Source organism: Ovis aries, chromosome 6, assembly GCF_016772045.2.
Source record: "Ovis aries strain OAR_USU_Benz2616 breed Rambouillet chromosome 6, ARS-UI_Ramb_v3.0, whole genome shotgun sequence".
NCBI lineage: Eukaryota > Metazoa > Chordata > Mammalia > Artiodactyla > Bovidae > Ovis > Ovis aries.
The window spans coordinates 29,965,979-29,986,676 of NC_056059.1; the positions used below are offsets into that span (position 1 = coordinate 29,965,979).

The following is a 20,698-nucleotide window of genomic DNA, read 5'->3' on the forward strand; positions in this document are numbered from 1 at the left end:
AGGCTGTTGATAGTGACACTGAAAACAATTATTCTGTACTGTTTCTGCCAGAGATGCGATTTTTCATTATTGCTAGGACTGCTCTCAGCAGGATCACCTCATTAGCTGAAGAAAATGTTCCCTGTTGTTCCATGAGAGACGGATCAGATGGAGAAGTATAAAAACAAACTCTAGAAAGTGACTCGGTGTTCCTTTCGTTTAGGGGATAAAACAGTAATCCCCTTCTTTTCTGATATCCAGCTTCCTAAGTGATGTTTTAGTTGTGTAGATGCTGAAGTGTTTTGAAAAGGATGGAAAAAGTTTTACAGAGTTGCCTTTCAAAGTTCGTTATCAGTGTTTCCCATAACAGTAAGTTAGGGTGTTGAACCATTAATGAGTACACTTACTACTTGGCTGTTTTAAAATTTCCCATGTAGGAAAATAGCAGTTTGGCTAGATTGGTCTCTATCGATTATGAGGAAGAGCTAATAGTGAGACTTTAATATTTTTTATCTTAGAACAACCTCAAGTGCAAGTACATCATTAAATGTATCAATATACCTATGGATAGACATCTTCCAGGCCATATTTTATAGCAACCATCCATAAAGTCCTGTCACTTCTCTTCCTTTGCTCTCCACAATCTATAGAGAAACAAAGTGATCTTTTCAGGATTAGGTTTAATGACAGGATTTGCATTTCATTTCGAATAAAATCAAAGCACCTCATCATGGACCATCAGGCCTATAAGATCTGGCTGCTGCTCTTCCCTCTGAGGCTCCCTCCTCCCTTTTTCCACTCACTGACGTCTAACCACTTCCTTTTTATGTCAGGATTTTTGCATGTGCTGTCCTCCTTCATGGACCATGTTCTCCACAGATCTTTACCTGGCCAATTCTTTCTCGTTGTTCAAGCCTCAGTGTAAATTTTATTACAGTAGAAAATTTTTTCCTGATTCCCTCAATTAGTCTTTCTTTTATCGCCAGTCACACTGCATTTTACTTTATTTTCCAAGAGGACTTTTCAGCATTTGAAATGATCTTGATTATTTTTGTTTACTTGTTTATTTTCTGTTAAACAAGAATGAAAGCAGTGACTTTTCTCATCTTGTCTGTCACTGTACCTCAATGCCTAGAATAGAACCCAGCATATACCGGGTCAAGAGTATTTGTTAGGTGACTGAATGAATTAATGGATTCCGATTCTGTGCCTGGAAATGTAAGTCTGAGGTAAATTGTCATAAGGCACAAAAGTATATATTGAGTGGCCCAGATCTAATTAAACATGGGAAAGTAGAAACTAAAATGAAATTATCAATTTTCTTTTTATTACTCCTTGATCTACCTGTCAGCAACAGGGATTCTGTTGGGAAATAGGTAAAAGCCGAGGAAAACCTAGGGCTGCTTCACAGGGTGAACTTTCAGACCACGTTATAGCTCACAAAGAGACAGGCTTTTTATAAGATGCAGCTCTTCTGCTTATTCCAGTAGGCTCACACTATTCTTATCAAGAATTTCAGGGTAAACATCAAACTGTCCGCAAATATCCTATTTTATACTTCTTTCCTGGCCCTCACATCTGCCAAAAAAAGAAAACTCTTTTGACATCACCCAGCTTAAAATCATCTCCTACAACAGTGACATCACTTATCTGGTCTCCTGTACTAGCTGTGAAATTATATTGTCTTAAATCTTTGGGTTTCAAAAATAACCTTTTTTCCTGTGCTCATATATGTCCCAGATGTCCTTTTATTGAGTTCATGGAATACAAATGGAAAAAGGTTATTACCAGACAGAGTGTTTAAAGATGAAAATCAAACCTAATACATGGACTCCAACAACTGGAATAAGGAATATAATATTTATAAAACTGAGTAGGAGGTTGCAATCATTGCTGTAAAATAAAGCATTAAAAATTAATTCAGAGCAAACCTGTCTGTGCTACAGCAAAGCTCTCTTTCATTAAGGTAGCACTGCATGTTTCTCCTGAATTACTTACCCAAATAAGTAAATAGGTTATAAGAACTGTGTGTTCTGCAAACTACAGAAGGTCTGCATGAGGCACAATTTAGAGTTACCTTCAGTGTTAAAGCATTACAGACAGACCTTTAATTTTGAACCAATTAATTGTGATTCTTGCAGTTTCTCTACATTTTTTTGCCCTTGAGTATTACTAGGAACATTTAATTCACATGGTTCTTATTCATCCTCATTTGATTAATTTAAATGATGCTGTATTATTTGATTAATTCATGTTGCAGAATATTAAATATTAGGAATCTGTGGGTGTTAGTTATGTGACACTTTAAACTTTTCCATAGATTTTCATTTCAAAAACTTTCATGTTCCCCATTTAAGAAATATTTTCCCGCAATCTTCTACTTCACATTATTGCTATTGTTTATCATCATCAATATTATCATTATCATCAGTTTCCTACCTTGGATTACACTAAAAAGAAAAAAAAAGGAAAACTGCTATTGTTTATCTCTGCATTCACTATTGGGATGAGGTTTTTATTTTGCCCAATTTATACTATTCCTCTGAAGCCCTAAAATAAACAACCATATAATCTCTAGGCTCTATTGATTTTTTAATGATTTCAAATAAAAAGCATCCAGTTTCCATTGCATTGACAAACTGCTCAGCCCCTGGGCAAAACCTACTGGATTCCTGTTAGATGGAGGCCCAACAACTGGAAGTCCAAAAAGTACACTTGAGATGGAAGGAAGAGAGTTGGTCTGCTCAGCTCAGTAAATGGGTATTTAACCTTTGACCAATGACGACAGGCCTTCTCTAGTTCTATTAGACTGAGAGCAAGCTGTTATGATTAAATAAAAGAGAAAAAAAAAAAAACTGTTTAGAGCCTTACTGAATATGTCCTGGGAATTAAGGCATATGGCAGGGATAAGGAAAAAAGATTTTCCTTATGCTAATGACCCTTGATGTCTGAAATAAATTAGATCCATTAGAGTTTATGCTCAATAAAAGAAAGACTTTAAGCACTCCAAAGTTAGTGACTCGAGACCAGTTTTTGCTCTGAAATTCAATCTGCCTCCTTATTAATTCTTAGTGAGGCTCCAGAGCAGACAGGAGATGCAAAATCATAGTTCTGTACTGAACCAGAATTTTAAAGGACCCAGATTTCTTCTCCTTTTATTTTAATTAAACCATTTTTCATGCTTCTCATTTTGTTTCCCTCATTAATTTGATTTTGTTCCCATTTTTGTTTCATTTTTTGTTTCTTTTTCAAGGTTTCATTTATCCTATTTCAACTGAGCAGAGAACCCAGAATGAATATGGATTTTCTTGTAAGTTTGATGTTTGGTTTTTATGTTGCTGAATAATCATTTAATGTTATTGCCCCCAGTTCAAGTTTACCTTTCCTTGGATCACAGATGTGCACACAGGAAATCGGCGCCTAATATATTCCAACATGAAAAACAAATTAGATTTTCACTGCTGAAAAGAAGAAAGGGTCATTTCAAGTCTCTGCCAGCTTTAAAATCTATCAGTCTAACATTCAAAGCTTAAGTCCCAGTAGCTGACAAAACATATCATGAAATATGTGGATCTAAATAAAGGGCAAGCAAGTTTCGAATGCTAAAAAGGAAAGAGTTGAGAAAATGCAGATCCATTGAGTTAGAGATCATGAATGTTGAATAAGTAATTACAGCCTGGTAAAGCAAAACGTTAAGGTTTTAGATACAGAATTCTGACCAGAATTCAGACCACTGCTATAGGGCCTCACATGGAACCCAACAGCAAAATGAAATCAGCACTCTGAAAGCACTGCTCACAGTGCCATGAGGGTTTGGTACATCACTCATGTCCTGAAAATATATCAGCCAGTATCAACTTGATTGATGCTTGAGCAGAGAGTCTAGAAACTTTGATAAAGACAATTATTTAAAAAGAATACAAATTCTTTCACATATAGTACATTTAAACAAAATCCTGAAAGAAATGGACCGATTTCCCATAGGGAATGCTATTTTACTATCAGTGTGTTACAGATACATGGCGTGAGACAAGTCGTTTCACCATATAATAAACCATGTGACTGTGAGTCTTAGGAAAGAGGAGTAGTTCCTTGACTTTAGGAGGCCAGGAGACCTGCAAACCTTAAAATTCTCTTCCTGCAAAATGAAAATGCCCTTGTATAAAGTTGAACATAAAAACATTTTTCTTGACCATCTGAAGCACCAGTTTAATCACCTTTCACAGTGAGCAGACAGTTTTGGTTAATCTTGCTGGTCATTTTTGTGAGTCACAGAAAACTAAAAATAATCGAGACTTAAAGATGTCTGAAGGATTCAGGAAAGCTTTACTTTTTGTTGGTTGAATTATCAACTTTTATCACCATTTGCCATTGGATCAGAGCATGTTCTATGCCACTAAGGCAACATACAACATTTATAGGAATTTTCTTCTTGCTCTACCCAGAGACAGACCTCCCAGCTGACCTCACACCATGTTAATCAAATGCCTAGTTGGCCTTTTGGGCGTAGTCTGACCTTTCTGATCACTGAACCAGGCCTTTATCTTACTCAGTACAGCATAGAGCTATATTTTATTCCAGTAATGAGTGGCTCACATGTAAATCTCTGAGAAGAACCCATGAGAAGCTCAGTGTGCTCAGAGGTAATACTGAATCTGTAGCAAAAGCCTGGAGTTATCAGTATTAACCTCTGCTCCCCAGACCTGGGTCTTCTGAAAGTATACCTTTCAAACCCAGCATGTTTGCTCCCAATGTTTGCCTTGCCTTGCCTTCCATCGTTCCCACCCACCCCTTCACTGATTTAGGGCAAAGTGAGAAGAGTGCTGTGGTAAGTAATTTTGTGACTGGGAATGATACTTAGAAAAATATTCTGGTGCAATAAATATACAGATTCAGTAAATGCCAAATGTTTCTAACAGTGTTTATGTTTGTTTTTAAAGAACTATCAGTGAATTTAAAGCTGCCTTCCAAACTTCTCCACCTGAAACTAGTAATAAAGTTTTGGGTTTTTTTCTTTTTCCTATGGGTTGGGATGGTTTTAGCTCCAGTTTCCTTTTATGCCTTATAGTAAATGGTCTGTTATGTTGCCCAATTTAAGATAGATTAGTGAGTGAATAGATGCAGAGTGAGAAAGGAAAAAAAATGCAAGATAATTTTCCATTGAAAGGCCACAGTTGTTTTAAATAGCTTTTGAAATAGATTTGAAATTAACCTATAAAAAAGGCAATAACTGTCTGAAAAAAAATTATAGCAATACGTATATGTACTGTGAGAATTTTCTCTAACCACCAAATTCCATGTTTCCTTTTTCCCCTTTAGCTGCTCCTGATTCAGATGATGTTGCTCTGTATGTCGGCATTGTGATAGCTGTGATAGTTTGCCTGGCCATTTCTGTAGTTGTGGCCCTCTTTGTGTATAGGAAGAATCATCGTGACTTTGAGTCTGATATTATTGACTCTTCTGCACTCAATGGAGGCTTTCAGCCTGTGAACATCAAGGCAGCAAGACAAGGTCAGTTGACATTGCATTTCATATGTGGATTTAAGCATGCCTGCAGCCTCCCTATATGTCTTCAAAATCAGTGAAACTACGTTAGCTGACATATAAGCTCCATGGAGACAAAGATTTTCATCTATTTTGTTGATTACTATGTTAATTTCCTTCATATAACTCATTAGAGTTGACAAGGTGCACAGATCTCTTTTTTCCCTTTTGTAACAGGTTTCTCTGTCATACTTTTAAAGTTTTATTTGAGAAGAGTACAAAGATTGGTTGATAGATTTCTAATGTTCCCTTTTTTCTCCTGTTAACAAGTTATCTTGTATTGCTCTGAATACAGTGGTCTACAGATGAACCCAAATCCCATATAGATGACTACTACCTAGTCACCTAGTGAGGATCACAAGTGTCTGCAGATTCAGTCTGTTGAGTTAGCTAGGTACCATAGAAACAATGAGTAATCTTCAAGGCAAAATATAGAATGAACTTGTCTATTTATTTGTAGCCAATAATTAAACAGATTCCAGCTATCTAATTGCCATTTTCAATAGAACCCTAGTGTCTGTCCATCTCTAATATTTGTTGAATTGCTTTGCTGTTGGCTCAGAAAGTGTCAGGGAGAGTCTGACTAATATAAGTTGTCTGAATGAAGAATGCAAATGGGCGTCCTTTCTCTTTCTGACTCAGATCTCCTGGCAGTACCCCCAGATCTCACATCAGCCGCGGCCATGTACAGGGGACCTGTTTATGCCTTGCATGATGTCTCAGACAAAATCCCAATGACCAACTCTCCAATTCTGGATCCACTGCCTAACCTGAAGATCAAAGTGTACAATACCTCAGGTGCTGTCACGCCCCAAGATGACCTCTCTGAGTTTGCATCAAAACTGTCCCCTCAGATGACCCAATCCTTGTTGGAGAATGAGGCCCTCAACCTGAAGAATCAGAGTCTAGCACGGCAGACGGACCCTTCCTGCACTGCGTTTGGCACCTTCAACTCCCTTGGGGGTCACCTTGTCATCCCCAACGCAGGTACTTCCTCAAGGCATTTATGTTGCAGAGGTGGATCTGGGAAACCTACTCTTGTCCCAAGATCTTTATTGTTTGTTTTCATTAGGCCTGAAAAGTTAAATGCATCCTATCTCATCCAAATCTATTGTTACTTTCAATGTAAAGCAAACATTACTTCAGTCAAGATCAGCGAAACTGTTTATCTTCCTCTAGCCAACTCTGAAAACACTTCCTTTAGAAATATTGCACTCACAACTTTCTGCCGAGGCATAACTTATGACTGCCATTGCCCTTCATTTTAATAGCCCTTCAGAGGCAGCATTAAGCCAAAAGCCTTCACTATTGTCATCACACTTTAAAAGGACAAATTAATTAGGAAACATATCAGTTGGTTCAGTTCCAATTTCCTACAGGAAGCAGTACTTCAGAATACAAAGTTAGATGATCAGAGGACACGATATTAGACATCAAACCTTCATCTTTTAATTCTTTTTTACACAGTCTTCAGGGTCAAGGTGTTTATAAGGTGTTCACTCCACATAGCTTCATCATGTGTCTTTTTAAGGTAGGATTAAAGTAGTGCCTTTTAGTAGTATTCAGTTTTTAGTTCATTTAGTTATCTGCTTGTAGAGAATAAGCTCCATAAAGCTCTTAAATAGGGAACTAAAGGTAGTGGCTCATAATGTTTGCTTAAAGTTTGGTATTTGTTAATCAATATGGAACCATCAGTTATGAGAGGGTTAATGGACTCCCCTGTGCATGTCCAGGCACTCTTTTGGACCAGATAGAGTAGTCTATAAATACAGAAAAAAAAACAGTTTGATTAAACTAAGATCTATACATACAGAAGAAGAGAATGTAATGTGTAAACAGCCATAGAGCCAAGTAATATAGAGAACTAGTTGAACTTGTCTTTGATTCTTCCTCTCATTCAGTCCCGCATTTCAACACCTTAGCAATTTTTCACCCCATGCCTTTTAAAAATGTATTTTAATAAATTGAAATATTTAATGGAATATCATTTTTACTTTTCTAAAATACATTTTACAGAGCTGAGATCACACATTACATAAAGTGCTTTGATTCCAGTCTTTCTCATTCTCATGCAATTGCATGCTTTTTAAAAAATCATGATTTTAAATATATTTTAATAGTCTATAAATGAATAGATCAGAATCTACTCTACTGTTCTTTCCTTGTTTAAACATTGTATTATTTCCAAGACAGTTTTTTTTTTTCATGACAGCCAGTGGATTATACCTCTCCTTTCCATTTCTACACTTGTCACTTTTTCCACATATGAATTATTTTAAAGGCTTCTTAAGTAGAAAGGAGAGAGCCAGCATGTTTAAATACGTACTGGGCAATGGTGATCTACATGCATTATTTTATTTAACAGTAATCTAATATATCTCAGGCCTTATTCTTGTTACACTGCATCCATAATTCTGTCTTATCCCCTTAACAAAATAAAGGTACATTTGATTGTTCCCATTGGAAAAAATAAAAATACCGAGGCTTGAGTGCCTCATGAGTGGTCTTCCTCCTTCCATTGTGTGGCTCACCAAACCATCCTCATACCTGACGTGAGCATGACATTCTACTTCTGCAGCACTACAAGGCGCACATTACTTCTCAAGAAGGTCATGCCTCAGCAGTTGCAACCAGCTATACAAAGGGCTTTGAATAACTATTCCTCTTTAACTCTGTCCTTTACTCTTGAGACTTGCCAATACGGCCAAGCAATTTCCTTATGGTCCTGTATTCATATGGCATATTCCATTTCCTTGCTAATTAAATAAGCTCCTCAAAGACAAGAACACTGTCTTTTACTTCTTGGCGTTCACAACCCATCAAGAACTCTACTCACAGTCAGGTTCCATAAAAATTTTTATAGAGTTGAAATTAATTGCATTTATTAGAATAGAACTGTGGAACCAAGTATCTTCAAGTTGCTGCCCACTTTGAACTACTGTCTGTGATAATGCTGCAGCGGTGCAAGCCCGTGGCTCCCACAGTGTGGTCCACTGACTACCAGCTTTGGCGTCACCTTGAGACTTGTTGGAACTACAGTTTCTGCAGACCTTCTGAATCAGAAACTCTGAGGGCAGGATCCCATAATGTGCTTTAGCAAAACCTCCAGGTAATTTTGCTGCAAACAAAAGTTACAAACCATTACTGTCAGCACAGTTGACTTAGAACAGAGCTCAACCCACCAGTCCTACAAAATGCACCAATTAACAACTAAGTAAAAACCTCCTTGACCTGCTGTGACTAAAGCTAGCAATTGTTCAGTTGCTGTTCACTTTCTAGAGTTACCTATGATGAAAGAAGTTCTTCACCAATTATTTGTTGCAGAAAAACAGTGATGCTAACCAGATACTTCAGAAATAAATGTTTTTTGATATTGTTGAGGTTAGCATTTCCCTGACTTTGAGTCTTGTGGGGACTTTTTTTTTTTTAATTAGAAACGATGCATCATTACAGCTGTTTGAAATTTTAAGAGCAGTTGTTGGTTTTCCCCTCATTTTACAAGGAAAACACCAGTGGAACCATCTGTCTATTCCTTAAATAAAGCAAGAGTTTTTTTTAAAAAATGACATCATTCCTGTAAGTGATTCCATAACAGTTCAGAGGGAACTGTGGTAACAAATAAGGCCAATAATGGAGGAAAGCCGGGTGGCTATGAATATTTACATGTCTGTAGAGAAAAAGCAGCACGCTTATGGCGATGTGGCCACAAAATCTCCTCATTCCTTTCCACTTCCTTCAAAGGAATTCTGTGACGTTTCCTTTTGATTCATAGGTCTTATGTGACTGCTTTTTCTTTTGCTATTCAGGAGTAAGTTTGCTGATTCCTGCTGGGGCTATTCCCCAAGGGAGAGTCTACGAAATGTATGTGACTGTACACAGGAAAGAAAATATGAGGTAAATATGCTTTTTCTGGTGCACTTGACTTTATCAATGTCTGACTTGGAGGAGAACTGTATATTAGACAGAGTAAACCCAACATACGTTTGTCTTGATGGCCCTGCTTCTGGCATTTCCTTTTCAACTAGACCCATAAAAGGTCAGTTTTTACTTCTCTTACTCTTTGGAGCTCCAGACACTTTTGCACATCTTGAATATGGGCAGAAGGCCATAGATCTTTCCCCCAAGTGGACAAGTGGCCATGTTAGCTGAAAAGATGGCTGAAAGTGTGATCTGTAAATTGTGCAAGAGATACAAAGAGAAATTAGCTTCATGTGGCCTGGCTCAGGAATATAGTCTGTAGCCATTTTAGGTTTAAAGGTCACTTAGAATTGGACAACCCCTTAATCCTTGACCTGCCATCCCAACTTCAGCCTAGCATTTTCTTCTTCTTTGGGGGACTTTTCTAGTGTTTAAGTGTTATTGACCTGCTTCTTATATTTAGCACCTATAAAATCTATGCTTGGGCTTTGCTAAATGGATCTAGGGTTGATTAAAACTAGGTTGAATCTAAGAGTGTTTTGAATATGTCATCATCATAAAGATGAAGTTATTTTGAGTAAAAATAAGGAGTTTCAAAGTCCTAAATTCAATTTTCAGTTTGGCCTCTAACAAATTGTATCTGGTCATTCTTGATTCGTTCTCACATAAAATGCATGTGTTAAATAGCACTCTAGAGGCCTGACTGATGAATGCTTCTGAAGTGCACCGAGATCTTAAAATAAGAGATGTTGTTGAAATGACAATCCTTACATGTAATTATCACTGTTTTTCCAAGGGGGAAAGGCATTGGCTCAACTGCCCTGAGCTCTAGATGCAAAGTGCGAATGCCAAATGTAGAGCTAGCTTATCATTCCTTGTTGTTCAGTTGCTAAGTCATGTCATCATAAGATATCTATCTTTTCTCTTCCTTTCTGTCATCCTCAGAAAAGCCTCTCTCTCTAGTCGTTGTCTTCAGTAGCCAAAAAGCTCTGTTATTATGCTCTTGGGTAAAGATTTGGTATTTATAACCTGTAGGGCCCAGAACAATGTTTTCCTCAGGTGATATACTTTCACCTACACAAACATGAGCCTGTCCAAGAAAATAATAAAAATCCATGGTCATTATTCATGTGCCTTCAATTTGAGCAACAGAAAATCACTAAAAGTCTTGTATTTGTGCACATCAAATATTCATTTTTCCATTCCCAATGTAAAGTAATATTCACAGTCCCTCAGAGTGCCCTGCTTTCGCAGCAGGAGAAATGAAGATTAGCAAACTGAGATCCCTTTATATTTTAGTTTTTTTCTTTCTTTTGTCCAGAATCAAGGTTAACACTAAGTATATCCATCCCTGAAGGCCTTTCACCAACATGGATGTTTGGTTTAAACAGAGATGAGTATTGGCTTGTGCTTTATTCTGAGAAAGTGTTTGTGGTCTGTTATTTTCCATGTGATCACCATAATCTATGGCTGAAGATCAAACCTTAAGAGGCTGCCGCAGGGTGTGCTGAAGCTGAAAGACATGGGCACTCAGGTGCCTTGTATGATTTTTCTTCCTGCAATTTAGTTAGCACCCTGACCAGGATAATTGTACACTCTGGATGAAGGAGGAAGAAAGCAGGAAATTGACAAAGCTAGACAATTCTGCTTTAGGTTCTTCTGCCTTTGACTTTAAAGAAAAGGAAACTGTAAATCACCTCTTACTATGCCTACCACTTGAAGTTGGGTGCAGCGGGAATTGCTCAATTAAATTTGGTGTGCCTCAATGAAGTTCTGTTTATAAAAGTGAAGCTAGAGGATCCTCAGGATCTCAAATGAAAATGTACACCAGAGACCATGCAGCAGGGAACAAACGCAAGAAGACAGCTCTCTCAAACAAAGGAGACAGTCTTCTCCACTCATTTTTGTTGTGAACTAGATGTGATTTTCTTGTGAAGTCACAATGACCAGAATGTTGTTTTAGTGTATAGTAATAATATAAAATATAGCTACCATAGAGTCAGCATACTTTTAATTTCATGTATTCCTCACTTCATTTATTTCTCACTATTCTTCTGTGAGTTATGATGAGCTCCATATTTAGAGATAAAACTAGGGTTCATAGCCAGGGTTTCACAGTTAACAACTGAGGGACAGCAGAATTCATACCCAGGTTATCTCCTCACGAAGCTGTTCTGCTGACATGCCATCCCCACTCCTTAGCATCCAGTGCACAAACAGAGCCTCTGCTCTCTTGCTACAGTGACTTTTGGGACACAGTGTCTGTTTATTGCTCACATGATCTTAGAACTTCTTTCAGAGGAAATGCTGTGAGACAAGAGAAGACATGAATGTGACTTAAAGGCATGTGTAGGAAATTTCTGATTACTTTGCTCCATCTTTCCTCTCTTTGATTGCCTTTATTGAATCCAACACTGGGTGTTTTTCCAGCTGGATACCTTCCAGTGGGTCATCTGGTGATGTGAACTGTGTACAGGGAGGTGTGAACTTAATTGCATGTGGCAAGTGAATGAGACAAGAGGGGTCTTATCATTACGGAATATGCACTAAGAAAAAGCAGGGGATGGCAGATGAGCAGGCTAAATGAGCTGCAGACACAGGACAGGCTCTCTGCAACCAAAAGGGATCTGAGCTGCAAGGCTGCGCTCATGATTTCTCTTCTCCTACGGGACACACCCCTGCAGAGATTGCAAAGCCTTTTCCTGCCCTGCCCCGTGGATACACTTCCCACAATTAACGGCATCAACATGGACCTTTTTACTTTGCTTCCAGTAGCAGTTTAAAAAATGAGTCTGACTCAGACTGAAATTTTGCCTTTTGTCATTTCTTATTGAAACACAATCTGAAGATATGAACATTAATTTTCGCTTTCTTCATATTGTGTACTTGCCTAGGAGTTTTCTCAAAAGGCCAAAAAAAATCAATTTTGACATTCCAAGAATAAAGGTAAATAGAAATTTTTTTTGGTAAATGGTGGGGAACCATGGAAGATCTTTAAGCACCAAGTGCTACATGAATATCAGTGTTTTAAAAGATTGACAGTAACCGTGTGCAGGATGAACTAGTAGGGGGAACAGAAAGACTACTCCAAAGGCTGGGGCCCTAGTTGACCCATGGCAGTGATCAAAGTATGTGGGAGAGGGGACTAGAGAAGCAGTCAGGCCTGAGTCTGGAAAATGGAAAGAAAAGTGTATTTCAGGACAAGTTTCACAGCTGGTTGAAAAGTGTGGCAAAAGTTGCAGAACACAAAGAATATATTTAGGGTTCAAGCCCTGGGCACTGAGAAAATTGTGAGAGCAACAAGAGGTGGTCGAAAGCAGCAACTGGTTCAAGGAGAGAAAAGACGAATTCAGATTTCTCTGCATGTGGTTTGTGTAAGAGGGGACTTGCAGCTCTTGCTGGAGATGCACGTGGGCAGTCGCCAGAATGGATTCTTCAGGGGAAAAGTGCAGAGGCAGAAAAAAGAGGACTGCGGAAAGAACTTTGGGAAGTATTCATTTTAATATTTATTTATTTGGCTATGTCAGGTCTTCGTTGGTGGCATGCAGGATCTTTCACTGTGGTCTACAGACAGACTCTTGGTTGTGGTGCAGGCTTCAGAGTGCTAGGGCTCAGTAGTTGTGGTTCCGAGGCATGTGGGATCTTAGTTCCCCAACCAGAGTCCCTTTCATTGCAATGTGCATTCTTAACCCTGGACTACCAGTGAAATCCTGGAAATATTCTTATTTAAGGTTTGGGTAGAAGGAGCAAAACTAAATGGATAAGGCAGGATAAGGATAAGGCACATAAGCAAGAGTTGGCATCTAGCAAGAAGCTTACTATATAGTTGTTCATCAATGAATATTTTTAATGAAAGAATGAATGACTGTAATTATAACAGGAAAAAATCAAAGGTAAAAAGAGTTTCAAAAGGACGTATTACTAAATTGTCAGTGGTATTACTGTCAATTTAGTAATTGTGATTGACAGAGGTATTACTAAAATGGAAGTGTAAAGAGAGAGAATGACAATTCAAGAAGGTATTGGATTTGTCAGATCTGTCCACTGTAGGACATTGTGGCGTTTAGGATTTTTTTTTTTTTTTTTGATTTTTTTTTTTTTTTAAGGATGAAATCCCAGTCAGAAGTTTAGCATGTTAGTGATGGGGCACTTAAAACTATCCTTATATTTACTGAATATAAATAATAAAGTAATACGTTAGGATAGTGGGCCAAAATGTATTATGTTTGTAATCCTATTGCAGACCGTTTTCATTTATTTTAATGTGGTGTTTGGAACTTTGTAAAATAGTACTTGACATTATTATTTCTCAGTGAAACTCAGTGATACTCTCTTTTAGGTAGTCCTAAATTTCTTGTTTGAAGGAACAGCTCTAAAGAGACTGAAGGTAGAGTGGGCAGGGGGTAGAATCCAGGTATATTTAAATCTTATTCACTGACTGTTCTTCACAGTGTTTATTTATTGAAGTCCTGCTTCTAAAGAAATGATTCAAGGTGATTTATGCAAACAATCTTTCAATGGAAGGAAAAATTTTTTTTAATAAGTGGATAAAAAAACAAAAAGGAAAAAATAAAAATAGAAAAGATTAAAGTCAGATGGGCAGTTAGAATATAAAATATTTGATGTAATTCCCAGCATATTTCTTGTAATAGGTCATGAACTTATTGTTTCAAAGCTTTCAAGAGGGAAACATGGTAAGTTATAAGATCCATGTGTCCAGGAGGAAAAAAGATGCCTGGAAGAAGCTCAGTTACTTCTCCTTTGGTTCCTCATAAAGAAAACATTTTTTTTTTCATACAGCAAGCAACATTTTTAAAATATAACAATAGCGATAAGCTTCACAGGGCTACTTCTGTTGGTATCCCTCAGTGCGAGTAGATAGTATAAAACCCAATTATAAATTCAATAAAATAATTCCTCAAGGATTCAACAGTTCAATCTAGGGCACAATACTTAGCTGTTCAGGCTTAATCCAGGGACAGATTTTGGCCTATCTAGGGAAATGAGGGCATGCCCTTCAGAGTGGCTTCCATAAATATTTTCTTTTGCTCAATTGATCTTTTGATAGCAAGTCAGTTAGATATTCCTTGTCAGATACCTAAAGTGCAAATATTTCAAGTTGTTAGCTATACATGAAACCGTGTGCTTTAAAAGGCAGCTGAGCCTAAGGTGGAACTGTCATCCAGAGGGACCTGACAAAAGATGTGTGTTCATAGAAGGCGTCTCGTCTCCACACAGAGGTAGGTGGGAGGAAGATTTTTTTTTTTTTTTTTAAGAAGCAATTTTCAGCTTGCTCTAGCAAACAGTTCATAGAAATTTCTCAAGGTCCTAAATCTGGATAAGCAACTCAGAACACACCACTGATGGGAAAGAAAACCAATGATTTGTGTTCAGATCCCAGTTTTGCCTATGACTAGCTTTGTGGCTTTAGGCAAATGTGTTAATTTCTTTAGATTTCAGTTTCCTCTTTGGGTGAAAGAAAAAGTACTATGAATACTTATCCTGCCTACCTTACAGCCTTACCTTGGGCAGCCAATGCAATAGCTTTTATAAGAGTTTTGTAAATTGTGCTCTTCTGTGTAGAAATAAGTTCTCCTCACTGATAATAGCAAGCAAAGGATAAGAAAACCTGACAGGAAACTAAAATTCCCATCTGAGGGCTTTGTCCTAGGGTGCTCAGAACCCATCCAACATTTATCATGATAAATGATCCTTGTTGGACTCTGAAAAGTTTTTAAAATTTAATCATTGTTAATAACTGGATTTCTACTTAATTGCTATTTCTGTAGCTAATTTTTGCTTTACGTTCATTTCCATATCATCTGGAATTAATATTTATAGAAAGTGTGCTTAAACATCGTAGATAACACATGAGACATAATAAAGCCCTTCTCTGCAAAAACATAAAACAGATTTTTAAAAATTTATTTTCTACCATTTTATGTATTTTAATATCCTCCCTTTATGTAAATAAAGGGAATGTGGATTTAAATGCTGTGACCTTTGGTTTCACACAGTTAAATCTTAACCTTTCCTAAGTGGCTTCCTCCATGTATGCTTGGAAGTGTTTCCAATTTCAGTGCTATTTCTTTCATCTTGAAAACCCCCAAAGATTCTTATCATTATTTCTTCTTTGTTTTTCATTCCCGGTTATGAATTCCACATCACCACTTCCCTATTCATTACATTCTTGCATCTCACTGGGTTAATAAATTCTTTTGACACCTACTGCCCCTTCCTTCCCTTGCTATCCCTCCTCCAAGAATGGTGCCCATCAATATTGCATGCCAGGGGACTGCAGGTCTGACAGCGCCCCAGCCCAGCAGGCAGTGGTCTCCCTTCTGTTCCAACTCAGCGATAAGAACCCCTCCTCCGCCTCCACCTCCTCCTCAAGCACCGGCTGCTAACAGCAGACTGAGAGACAGCTGTTTCCAATCCCCAACTCTACTGCAGGGACCACTTGAAATGGATTTCACTTTAGTCTCCTTCCTTAAAAGTTTAATGTGCATTCTCAAGGTATACTTGTAACTAAAGGTAAGCATAGTGCTCAGGAAAATGCAGCCATGACTCCCCCCCCCCCCAGTAAGAAAAGTAGAATTAAATAACAATGTGATTACTGCTTAGGGAAGATAAGTTTAATATCAACTATGGCACAGTGAAAGCAAGACGTCACTCACATCCTAAGAGAATGAATTTCAGACTGGAACAAAGGAGGACAGAGTGGGTTCAGAGGAAATGAAAACTAAAGGGGACAGTAATGAGTTCTCAAGCTGCCACCTATCTTGTAATTCCAAATATAAGTATATTTCCAGGTCCTCTGATAACTTTAGATTTAATCAAACTTTATTGTTATTCAGTGAGAGTGGAGATGATATTAAAAGGCTAAAAAGAGATAACTTTTAACTATTTTTTTTTTCTAAATAGGAGGAAAGGAAAGCCATAGGTTGAGAGATTTTAGTGAAATTTTAAAATCGGAAGCACAAATAGCCAAGTTTTGTTAAGGGGAAATATGTTAAGTTTTAACTGAGTTCTTAGACCTGATGATAATAATCACTAAGAACTTAGGAATGTCTAAAATTTGACCTTACTTGTGACCCATCAAGGTGGCTGCCACAGTTTTGTAGATGCTAATAAATGAGACAAGACTCCTGAGTCAGACAAAGTGCTCACAGCAATAGCACTATCCAGTGTTACCATTTTTGCGCCAGTTTCCTAAGCCTCAGTTCTGAAAGGGTGATGTAAAGACAGACGACATCTATACATTCAGTGGCTCCATTCCAGGAATAAACCATTGTGTTTAGGGAGCCTGAGTGTTTTATAATGGGAAGTGGACATGTCTACCGTTTGCTTCAAAGGTAAGCACTGTATCGTCAAAGGTGATTGCTACACAGTTGTCTTGAAAAGACAACTGGGACCATGCAGAAAATGAGAGACTCAGGGAGAGTAGTCTTCCAACAGCATTAAAAAGAAATAATAGTGGCTACTCTCATTCACTGAGTGTTAAGTGAGGGTAGGCCACAGATAAAAGCTAACTTCTAGGTTACATAGTATTGAATATATTAACCATAGATGAAGACTAGAGGAAATTCCAGTTCAAGTGGCTGATGCAATTTGTAAAGAAATTTGATATGACCCTTGTAATATCCATGTGAATGAAATAGATATGAACTGGACAGTGTACATTTTTAATGGGTTTATATTTGACTGAACTAAGTAACTCAAAGTATTGATGTCAGACTAGAGAGAGGTTTCAAGTAGTGTCCTTGAAAAGGTCTCTGTCTTTGCCCTGTTTTTATATTACAATGTTATCAATGACTGGAATGAGAACATAAATGGCAGTTATATCAAATTTATGGAAGATAAAAGACGAGAAGAGGTAGCCAATATATGGAGGAAAAACATAGCATTAAGAAATAGATGACCTGAAAAATTTCCTAAAACAATTAAAGTAAAATTAGATGGCTAAATATAAATTTCTCTGTATAGGTTCAGAAGCCATTGCTATAACCACAGACAGCCTAAGAGCCTTTCATGTTAAGAGTACACAGAGTGGTCAGCTTTAACAAATTACTTAACCTTCTTAGGGTGTCATTGCCTCCTTTTATAAAGGACATGCTTAACCATATTATCTCTCTCTTCCCATCTAACTCAAGTCTGCTAAATAATATTTATAAATAATTGATTGAGAATAATCTAAAGCAACAATTTTGTGAGGCATTAATATAGCTACATGGTGATGGTAGTTTGTCTCCAAGTCATGTCTGACTCTTGCGACCCCATAGACTATAGCCCAGCAGGCTCCACTGTCATTCCAAAACAAAGAAAGCAGTAGTCTGCTATACTGTACATTTAAGTACAGTCAGCCCTCTATCCATGAGTTCTGTATCTACAGATTCAGCCAACTTTGGATCAATAATATTTGGGGGGGAAAAAAAAAAAAAACATTTTTTCCAGGAAGTTCCAAAAAGCAAAACTTGAATTTTCAGTACACTGGTAACTATTGACATAATATTTACATTGTATTAGGTATGATAAACAATCTAGAGATGATTTAAAGTATGTGAGAGGGTGTGCATAGGTTATATATCATTTTATGTAATTGTTATATAATTTTGGTTATAAATGGTTAAAGAAATTTTGTAGTACTTATATAATTTCTATATAATGGTTATATGCCATTTAATATAATACTGTGCCCTTTTATGTAAGGAACTTGAACATCCAGGGATTTTGGTGTCTGCAGGGGAGTCCTTGGAACCACTCTTGTGTGGACACCAAGGAGAGACGGTCTTCCATTCAATTCACGATGCCTCGCTCTAGTGAAGACAATGAAGCTGAAAGACATCTCTCTGAAAAGAAAGATGGAATTATGGAGAGAGACATGGAGACCATGCTTTTCTAGCTGAAGTTGCAAAAATCGAGGAAGTTTGGTCTGGAAAAAGATTTTTAGAGACATAAAAATCTCTAAATGCTTGAGAGGCTCTTTAATGTCAAAGTGGAGAGAAAGCAGGTCAAGAATATGTGGAGAGATGTGTCAGGAAGGCACATTGTATTCACTCCAAGTAAGAATTTTTTGTAAATTTGAGTTGAGAATAGGTGAGGTGACCCCTCACTACCAACCAAATGTCACCATGCTGTTAGAGAAGCTCTGTGCTTGTTGACCCTGAGGGTCCTTACTCCTCTAAAATTCTATGAGCCCAGGATTTCTTAAGTCAAGCTATTCTGACAGCATAGTTTTGAGTGTAGTTTTAGCAAAGGCATTGGTTTTAGCACGAGCCCTTGTTAGTTGTGAGGCTTGGGCAGTCCACTCAACACCTTGGACCTCTGTCCTCACATACCAACTGACAGCTTGAGTTAATTTATTCACTACCTGTTAATTGCAGTCTTATTAGGGAAAGAATAAGGCAATTTAAAAAGAAAAAAAGAAACATAGAATTAAAATAAAGAATTTGGATCTTTGAAGTTCATTTCCACCCAAATTCTCAGAGTATGAATTATTGTTGTTGTTCAGTGGCTCAGTTGTGTCCTTCTCTTTGCAATCCCATGGACTATATATAGTCTGCCAGGCTTCTTTGTCTATGGGATTATCCAGGAAAGAATTCTGGAGTGGGTTGCCATTTCCTTCTCCAGGGGATCTTCCTGACCCAGGGATCGAACCCAGGTCTTCTGCATCACAGGCAGATTCTATACCACTGAGCCACCATGTATGAAGTATGCATGTAGAGAAAATCCATTTAAATTGCTATAGAAATACAGTTCTTTGTTATTGCTTGGTCATATTTTAAAAAATGAATCTGGTATACTAGCCTGAATTATTTCTGAAAGTCATTTGGGGGAAGTTTAGCTCTAGGGTATCCTTATTCTAAAGTGATTTTTTTGAAGTGTTTTTCAAGTTAGGTCATAAAAACACAAAAGTATCTAAAACTCTATGAAACCACTGGCAGGGATTATCAGAAAAAAAAATGCTTATGTAACTTCATAAGGACTCTGTTCCATCTCATTCCATCCTGAAAGTATCTGTACATGAATTTAGAGGAAATTACCAAAGGCAGACCTGTGTCTGAAGGAAAGGATCAAAGAGATGCAGGCAGAGTCACTATTATCAGAAAGACCTCAAGTCTTACAAGATCAAAGTCTTGGTATGAAATGCATGTCTTCCTACTTAATTCTGCCTCAACCCACCATCCACCCTCCAATACTAAAACCTCCAAGAGGAAACTATTTGTGCAACTGGAGATCTGAAATCTCAGTGAGTACATAGTACCTAAATACTAGAGAACTGTCACCATGCGATCTCTGCTCCCCTCCCAGGCCGCCCATGGAGGACTCTCAGACTCTCTTGACCCCTGTGGTGAGCTGTGGGCCTCCAGGAGCCCTGCTGACCCGCCCCGTCATCCTCACTATGCATCACTGTGCAGATCCCAGCACCGAGGACTGGAAGATACAGCTCAAGAACCAGGCAGCGCAGGGACAGTGGGAGGTGAGCCTCTGGGGGGGTAAAGGTGCAGTTCATGCGGATAAGCACAGGCGATCATGGGAAGGCTTTTATTTTTAAAGCAAAACATGGGTGGAATTTTAGCTTATACTCAAAATGAGAGAGAGAGGAAAGGAAAGAAAGAGGGAAGGGGAGATGGGGAGACAGACAGTCAGACACTGGCTCCTGAGTGCTTTATCTACTGACTGGTAAGCACAAAGAAAATGATGGCCAGTCATTAGCTAACTCATAGGGAAAGTGCACTTAGAGTCTTACATAAGTCCATTTTGAATATACATACTATCTTGGGAAGGGAAATATATATATATGTAGTGCATATATAGAGATATGAAAGTGAAAGTGTTAGTCACTCAGTTGTGTCTGACTGTTTGTGATCCCAGAGACTGTAGCTAACCAGACCCCTCTGTCCATGGAATTGTCCAGGCAAGTATACTGGAGTGGGTGGCCATTCACTTCTCCAGGAGATCTTCCCAGCTGGATTGAACCTGGGTCTGCCACCTTGCAGGCAGATTTGTTACCATCTGAGTCACCAGGGAAGAGTGTGTGTGTCAGTGTGAGTGTGTTTTAATTGTCAGGTAGAGAAACATTGCACCTAGGTCAGAAAATGTTAGGACTTACTTGCCAGCAAGTCCTGGAAATAGGTCTGAATTTAACCTGGGAAAGCAGGAAGTGTGTATCCTAAGCTCCCATACAATGAAGACTGTGTGTAGCACCATGGTTGTCTGTAGCTGCAGCCATTGGAACTTCTTAAGGGCAGCGCCT

General features: G+C 38.1%; 1 protein-coding gene across 2 annotated transcripts in view; it reads left to right on the forward strand.

Moving 5' to 3' along the window:
• The window catches only part of UNC5C (unc-5 netrin receptor C), a 422,011-nt gene that overhangs the window by 368,773 nt on the left and 32,540 nt on the right, over positions 1–20,698 (forward strand). The window contains exons 8-12 of one of the 2 annotated variants that reach the window (XM_042251227.2): positions 3,233–3,289; positions 5,299–5,490; positions 6,166–6,510; positions 9,330–9,417; positions 19,753–19,921. In XM_042251227.2, the coding sequence (XP_042107161.1) occupies positions 3,233–3,289; positions 5,299–5,490; positions 6,166–6,510; positions 9,330–9,417; positions 19,753–19,921 (851 nt within the window). The remainder of the gene's footprint in view (positions 1–3,232; positions 3,290–5,298; positions 5,491–6,165; positions 6,511–9,329; positions 9,418–19,752; positions 19,922–20,698) is intronic. The other variant, XM_042251228.2, reaches the window with a different exon arrangement.